Below are 8332 nucleotides of genomic sequence, written 5' to 3'. Positions count from 1 at the left end.
GCTTATTGACTCTACAAGGGGGCTGCTTTGCAAACATCAGTCCTCTTCAAAGATGGCCTTGGGCTCTTCAGTTCCTGTCAGTAGGGAACCTCACCAGAATCTCTCTGAAGCAAAGAAGCGTGTGTACGAGAATCAAAGTAAATTAGGTCTGAACAAGATTAACAGGGATTTAATTGAACTATGTGAACTGGAACTCCAGTCACGAGCAACTTATTATCCGTCTCAAGGGATTGTGCTGCTTGCACTGGAGGAGCACAAGGATGCACTGAGAGCTTGGAACAGCTCAAAGGGGACAGTGATAGCCACAGCTCACGAGATGAGCGTGGCCAGAGAGGCAGAGCTGCTTGAATATGATCAAAATGAAGCAAGGAATTCTCAACTCCCAACCACGTTTCTTCAGAGCTGAGGCTTGGCCTATTGTGGGAAAGGAACTTTGTAACATACATTAGCAGAGGAAACCCAGCTCTCAGCCCAGCTTCTGGGCTTTGTGTGTCAGAGCAAGGTGCTGTTCACCGAGGTGCTGCCTACTGACTGGTATCTGGAGGCAGACTTTTGAAAACCTCCCCTTCAATAAAAGTGACTTAATGAGGTCTTCACCTCCCTTTGGGATGTTAATTACAAAACAGCCTGGAGAAAAGTGCTTGGGAATTAAAGGAGTCACCGCACTAGTCTTTCTCTCGTTTTGGTTTTCTGGTGAGGGAACCAACAGATGCTTGCCAAAGCTTGGCTACCATGCCGGTCTTACTGCAGCCAAGAGCCACCACACAGCTCTGCGCTCCAGCCACGTAAACCTGAGCTACAATCACACACTGAGGGGCTACTGAAAATCCCTATCATCAGTCTACTGAATCCCCATCTAATCCCTTGCTTGTATTATTAACAAACGATGCCTTCATGGGGGCTCTTGGAGCCAAAAACTCTCATGAGAGGCAAATTAATTTAGTCATCATACCATTTCCTCCTTCCTTCCAGGAAACTGAAGCTGTTCTGGAAGACAGTTTGCTACTTCCAAGTCAAACACAGATACACACATGCCTGACAGTATTAACTAACCAATTTCTCACAGATTAAAGGATCTAAAAGGCTTTCCCTTAATGGATCCTGTTTATGAATAGGTTATTTATGTCCCTGTGTTCCTATAGTCTGAGAGTTCTGCCAGCTTTCACAATGAATGCATGGAAAGAGGCAGCACAACTTTAAAAAGAGATTTCTTTTTAAACAAAGAGATTCTGATTGTATTTATTACACATTTCAAGAGAAACTAAGATACATGGGATATTGGTAATCTCTAAAAATATACTATAACTTCAGCTAACAAGAGCATTCAAATAGGTAGCAAGCTGTCAGGAAGAGACTGGGAAATTTCACTTAATCCCTCTTCCCCCCAACAAAAACAAACACAAATATCCATGATTTCTACTTAGTAATGAGTAAGGCAGCCTGCAAATAGCTAGATGTAGATGTTGATGTAGTAGCCTGCTATTTCAGGTAACAAACACACAGTGCTCATCGCTAACTGGCTCTTAGCTGTAGAAGCACTTCTATATTTTGGCTAATGTGTGTGCTACTCTTAGTAGTAGCAATAGTTGCAATTCTGTTAAAGCATTAAACCCCCTCTGCAGAAAGCCAGAGTTGTTAGATAAAACAACCACCATCCTGATTTACTAAAATGGAAGAAGTGATCTGCAATACCTACCCAAGGCAGTGGCAACACTTATCTTTCCCCTGCAGATCACAGACAGGAACACAGGTCCATAATGGAAACTCATAGCACAATATTAGTCTTTGTTATTTGTGTGGGAAATTTTTGTAATGTTTCTTTGTACTAAGAACTCAAAGCAACTTTAGAGTGCTTGTATCTCCCATGCTTTGTTCTATCCTCCTATATTGCCTTTAAGTAGCTGAAAAAAAAGAAAAAGAAAACACTGAATTTAAAGCAGAACTCTAAGCTGGATTTTAAGCAGTGCAACTTGGTGTCATTCTGGTTAAAAAAAGCAGAGAGCCTGGCGCAGGGAAGCAGTGAGAGGTTAGAATCAAACTAGTACTGGGATCCATCTGTCGCACCCACCAAAAGCAAGAGCAAGCAGAGAACGTGGCCATTCTCAACACTGACAGTTCCTGCAAATGTGCTGTTCAACTCCTGTTAGAGAACACGCAGCACAATAGCGCTACTATATCTGGGCTCACAAGGCATTTGTGAATTGAGTATGGGAGTCTGTGTATGCAGACTTGCAGCCCTGCCAGAGAACCCTTTCCTTCAAAGCTGCTCTGAACGCTGGGTGCGCCTAAAAGAGCGGTTTCTCCTCCCATTGACTCATTCGTGATCAAACAAACCAAGATGTGAGCTGGCATCAGGAAGCTTGAGCTGTGCTACAGAGAAACTCTGTGGCTACGTCATCACCTATATCTTTCCAGTCCTGTCTAGCCATATTTAAATCTAATACTAGATTGTCCCTGGGCCTGAAGAGCCAGAGCCTGAAGGAACATAGTGTGTATATCTCTTGCCATATAGTCATGCTACACAGCCAGCTTGCCACCCCTTGGATCTTAAAATACCACATCTCCTCAGGCTGAGATTGTATTTAACTTCAGGAAGAATTCAGCAAGAGGAGAAGCAGGGGACTACAGTAGGTAAGGCTGGGAGGGAGTTTGCAAATGCAACAAACCCCAGCTGTTCTGAAATGGAGCACATGGTTAGGACTCAGCTAGCTGACAGGAGGGTTTATTAACAGTATAGCCAGGCAGTGCTGTTTGATACATGACCAATGCAGCACTCCGAGACTCCCACCTCAGAGCAGCTTTTCTCCAACATGCAGTACCTGGTCTTCCCAAGTTTCCAAGAACACCCCATTAGCACACGCATTACATTCTGCACCTTCCAGAATCAAATTGTTCCCCGATCCTTGTAGTCATTGCAGTCCCCACCACAGCCTCAATTCCCTGAAATGTATCTGCTTTCAAGAGTGGGAATAGAAAATAAAAGTGTATGGGTGGGGAATAAGAAAGAGGTAGCGACGCTGAGGAAATGAAAGCTTCCATCTACAGCAGTCTGGAATCTAATGAGTTATTAGCTAAAGAATTAAAGAATATGACAAAGACATTATTATTAAGCCATAAAATGCAGCTATGTATTTCAGACTAGATGACAACAGAGATGAATACAAAGCTGTGTAGTGTGGTATCCTTGATTCATTTGATCCCTCTGCCTTCAAAAAATACAACACAAACTGGTATCCAAAGTAGCAAACCCATGCTCCACCTTCCACAGGGACTTCACTACAAATCCTAGCCAGCATGGTGGAGCTAGGACAACAGCCCTCTCTACCCATCAGAAATGACAGAAGTCACTTTAATGGTGTTTGACACATTAATCATGTCAAATGAAGTCCTGGTTATGTGAAGTCCTCTTTGCTTGTAAGAAATCTACGGCAGAACCCTGCCTCTTCCACTCTTATAAGTTCCTTCTCCCTTGTCCCTGAAAGGTAAAGCATGGCAATGCCAGAAAACCATTTAATATAGTTAGTTGCCTTTGATGTCATCTCCGAGGAAGCATGATTATAGCTGATTATTTTGTCTTTTGAGGCTCATCAGTCATGGCTTTATCGTTTCTTTTTGGTTTCCTTCTTGGGCTTCTTGCTTATCTGTGGAGCAGTTGCCTTTGGCTTCTTCACTGTCTCTGAACTCTTAGGCTCAAAACTGTCAGAATCCTACAAGAATCAATGAAGAAATAGTCAGTAACTTTTTTTTACAATTTGCTGACAGCTCACTTTGGGAATTTGAGTATAAGCCAAAGGAAGCAAATGCTGGGTATCTCTGTTAGAACACATCTATATCAAACTGAGTCCACAAGTCCACAGACTTGAGCAGAACCATCTCTGCTGCTTCTGCATCTGCTTGTTGATGAGTGTGAGTTTATGCACAGAAACAGCTTGTTACCAGAGAAGCTGTTAAAAGCTTAAGTGTCTAAAACAGGCTTTGGAGAAGAAAAACAAACCAACTTTAAAGGCAAGAAGAAAATCAACACTAAATGAAGACTATTCAAATTAAGAAAAGGAGAAGATACCATATAATTACCACCGTGCATGGAAACATTCAGCAGGTATTTCTGCCAAATGTTAATCATTATCACGTGCAAGACAAAAAAATATTCCCCAAAACAGTAGTAAGAATGTAAAGTTCAGAGCCTCTAAACCAAGCCCAAAATCCAGGGAGGGAACTGCAAGCAATGCTTTCTTCACCTGGAATAACAAGGAATGCTTCGATATCCCTGCTTGTTTCCTTCAGGGGAGATGACAGATAATATTTCAGCCATGGGAAATAAAGTCTAGTTATCTTGTAAAAACACAAGGGAACAGCGCCAGTCTCATCTGAGAAAGCGCACACATGCAGATTGCCTCCTTTCATTAAATGCATTTGAGTATAAATATTGCTTTAGCATCTTGGTTTCTATCAGTCAGAGCGTGCCAACTGGAAAAGGACACACAAAAAATGGCTGAGCAAGACGTGCTAGTTTCAAGCTTGCAAGACAGCGCTCCAGATAATGGAGGGGAGGCGAGCATCTGACAGTATCCTTTTAATCAAGGAGTTTGGTTCAAACACCTCACAAGTTACTGGGCTATTACAGTTCACATCTGTGTGGCTTTCCAAGGAAGGAGACTTGGCTGGCTTTCCAAAGGCTGTAATCAGTGCATGGGGAGCTGGCAAGCTCTGGAGAAATGGAGCAACATGCAGTTATTACTCAGGGATGCAGTGTGCTGCTGCCATAAAGTGAACACTGCTGCCTTCTAATGTTCAAACCAAGGTAGACTTCAAAGCCTGAAGCCTCCAAGACAGAGAAGCTCCTTAATATCCTACCCAGACTCAAGCACCATTCCCAAGATCTGGAGGGGTAGTCTCTGGTGTTTACGGTCTTGTAAATTAGTCATATGGACAGTAAATCAAGAGGACAGTATACATATGGAGAAAATAAAAAGTAGAGCATGCAAACATCAAAGCATGCTTGCAAACTTAAACAGTAACAGGTCCTTGAGCTTTATCATTTTAATTGGGGGCCTGGTCTTCAGTTTCCCACTGCAAACTAAAGCTCTCGCTCTTTTCAGCTTTCAAGAATCAGGCCACTCAGTATTTCTCAAAAATTTATCAGGGGTAACCATGGACTCTGACAGACGGTGCTGATGGCTGCAGAATAATGGTGCAAGACTTGCAATGCCACTGCATTGTGACTGGCAGCCACCTGCTTCATGTCCCTGCTGGGAGCCTACAGCTCCTGCGGCAGGCCTAGCAGGAGGGAGCATGCACCTGTGCCAGGGCAGCGTCACTAATCCAGTACATCAGTGTAACTTCATACCACATCAACAGTTAAAGGTGAAAGAGTTGGCTCATGAACTGTACCTCACCCTCAGGCATTCCCTTCCCCAGACAGGCTGAAAATTTCCATGCTTCCTCTGTACAAGAGGGAGCAAACATGGCAATAAACATAGCCTGAAAACAAAATTTCTCATGCTGAGTTGTTACTGAAAATATACTGTACACATTTAGACAAAATCTGTATCAAACCACCGAACTGCACCAAACCACTGCAGCCTGATCGCCAACACTGAAGTATCTGTCCCCAGCACCACAGGCATTACCAAGCATGTGGAGCTCTTTTATCAGAAAAGCCAGGCAGATGCAGGTCATCCCACTGTGGCACAGTCTGGAGGAATCAGAGACCTGTAGCTCACCTCAACCTTTCACTTTAACCTTCTCCTGTACTAACTGCATCAAAGGATCCTCCACTTGGCAGCACAGGATTGAGTGTCAGTACTGAAAACCACCTTCCTCATCTTAGAATATACTAGAAAATTCACCTGTATCTTGTTTCCAAAAATTGCACACAAACTAGAGCCCAAAGTAATTTCCTGAGAGGCAGGTCCTGCAAAGGGGACACACTGCCTGGCAATTAATATTGCAAATCAGCAGTAGGATGACAATATGAGGTTGGGACTAAAGCCTTCTTGTGTGCAGTCAGGAACAGCATGTACGTTTAGGACACCTGGCCAGCGCTTCAGGTCACTTTTTTCACTGATATTCAGAGAGACCCTGGCTCAGGTATTTGTTCCTGACTTTCTAATCTGGGGGTAAATCACAAGACAAAAATTGGAGGTGGGAAAGCTAGAAGGAAGGAAAAAGAATGAACAATGAAACTGTCATCAATCCCAGGGGCAGACCACTGTGTCTCCATTAAGCTACTCAGAGTTCCCTCCCATCCTATTTTCTCTGACTCTGCCTATCTATATCAATATTAAAGAGCACCACTTACTGTCTTATGGGACTTTGAAACTGGCAGGATTATGGCTAGCACACAGATAAGCTGGAAAATGGCTCCAAAGAAGAGTCCGTAGCGTAGCACATTCTCTATGAATGTGGGCTCAGGGATTTCAGGTGGGGAGAAATCCAACTCGGCAGCCATCGTGAGTGCACCCTTCTTCTCTACTGGTCTCAAGACGACTGGTTACTATAAAGGGGAGGGGGGAGAAAGCAATTATTTGCATCACACTTTCTGGTATTCACTTTCCATTATCAAAAAATGACAGACTACCTCATGCAGATTTTTTGAAGACACCCTTGATTTACAGACCCAATAACAAAGAGGGAAATGAAACTTGCATTTTATTTGGATGCTTTTCTTTTACCACCTGCCTAAGAAAATAGTCCTCAAATGCTAGTATTAGTCCATTTGCAGGTGAGGGGAAGACAAACAAAATATGAACAATATTCATGAAACAATGCGGGAAAAACTTAATAAGCAAGAATCTACTTCTCCCTGAAGCTGATCATGCATGCAAGATGACTATTATTCATTTTCACTTACATGGTATATGTGGTCACAGCCTTGTTGTTTCAGATGGTGTACAAAACAAACTACTACTTAAATAAACTACACAAGGCAGATGTGTTGAAGACAGAGAATGAGTTATGTGTTTAAAGTTAAGTATGGCTTTAGTGGCTGATTACATTAAGCCCTATATACCTTGCGATGGTCACACAGGTAGTTTGTGGCAGAGTTAAATATTGACCTCCTGGGTCCAAAGCTAGTTTCTCAGCCACAAGACCATCCTTTCTTCCTTCCTTTACTTTTGCTAATGGAGTTGTCAATTCATTCTGTGAATGACTAATGGCTTTCTACAATAACGGAGAAATCTCCTGCCAGAATTGCTGGAATATGCCACAGAAAGTCCCAAAAGGGAAATTCAATTAGTCTGAGATGCCATGAGAACTCAGTTGTGATTACTGTCTTACTCAGTTTTCCTGACCTGTATGATTCTGGTGTGTACTTATTGAATCAGCACTAATTATTGATATTTGCAATTCTCTACACTACTAAAGCTTGGGTGTGAGATTGTGCTGCATGCACGTTTCAGTTGAATGGTAGTAACCTGCCTCCTAGAAATTATCTCCAAAGCAGGCTCTGTATTTCTCAGGCTAGGAGGAGATTTCTACAATCTGCAGATGTGACCCAGTTCAGAAAGATGGTAAAATTAAGAGTATAATTTGAGTAAAGTTATAGTTGATAAATTTGAGAATCAATCACCAACTCAATACCATTGCATAAGAGGCAAATGTCATTTGGGGACATACTAAAAGGAGTGCTATACAAATTACAAGAAATAATTCTTTTGTTTTAATTCAGCTGAAGTATGGGATATCATTTTGAATTTTAAAAGACAGGAAAAAGTTCCTAACTGCACGGACTGCCAGCCACTGGAATACAGAGACTGTGGAATCCCTGTTACCAGTGATTCAGAAGAGCAGATCAGATATGCATTCGCTTGGGATGGGGTGTGAGTATACATAACCCTGCCCTTGAATCAGGAGATAAGAATAGGTGACTTCTCACAGTCCCTTCCAGGTCTGTACTTCAGTGAAAGAAATTTTTTCAAATTCTGTTTAAAATTCAATAAGCAAGGGACCTGTATATGAAGCCAGAATAGATGCTGGGCCACTCAGGCTCAGCAAGTTCCAATGCAGACCCAAAGACTGCACCGGACATACGATGGTGTCAACAAAGCATGCATAAAAGTGGCTCATCCCTAACTGTTTTTACCTTTTAAAATGCCCTCTCCTCCAATCCACTAAGGCAGCAGTTCCCAAGCAAGAAACAGAATCATGGGAAACTTCACTCCTGAGTTACATTTTATCTCAACTTTATTTACTGGGTATCTTTTGAAAATGTTATTTTTGCCCACTCCCTTTCTCAAACAGAGCAGGAAGGGATGTTGCTTCATTCCTCACCCAGAGTTTTCTCAGGACAAACTCCTACTGATAATCCTGATTCATACACCTGAAACAG

At 42.5% G+C, this 8332-nt stretch overlaps 1 protein-coding gene across 1 annotated transcript; it reads right to left on the bottom strand.

Annotated features, from left to right (window-relative positions):
• Positions 1-3018: 3018 nt before the first annotated feature.
• Positions 3019-8313, bottom strand: MANBAL (mannosidase beta like). Its single transcript, XM_009489034.2, has 3 exons — positions 8275-8313; positions 6302-6496; positions 3019-3707 (listed from the first exon to the last, which is right to left on the bottom strand). The coding sequence occupies exons 2-3, from the start codon at positions 6449-6451 to the stop codon at positions 3600-3602; spliced, it is 258 nt and encodes an 85-aa protein (XP_009487309.1). The 5' UTR covers positions 6452-6496; positions 8275-8313; the 3' UTR covers positions 3019-3599.
• Positions 8314-8332: the final 19 nt, after the last annotated feature.

This window comes from Pelecanus crispus, chromosome 14, assembly GCF_030463565.1.
Source record: "Pelecanus crispus isolate bPelCri1 chromosome 14, bPelCri1.pri, whole genome shotgun sequence".
Lineage (NCBI taxonomy): Eukaryota > Metazoa > Chordata > Aves > Pelecaniformes > Pelecanidae > Pelecanus > Pelecanus crispus.
Note: the sequence above shows the minus strand (reverse complement) of the source record. Positions and strands in the feature narration are given on the sequence as shown.

Coding starts and splice junctions, on each gene's coding strand:
- MANBAL (XM_009489034.2), bottom strand. CDS start 6,451: ATGGCTGCCGAGTTGGATTTCTCCCCACCTGAAATCCCTGAGCCCACA. Junction 3,708..6,301: donor TTTCAAAGTCCCATAAGACA/GTAAGTGGTGCT, acceptor TGATTCTTGTAG/GATTCTGACAGTTTTGAGCC.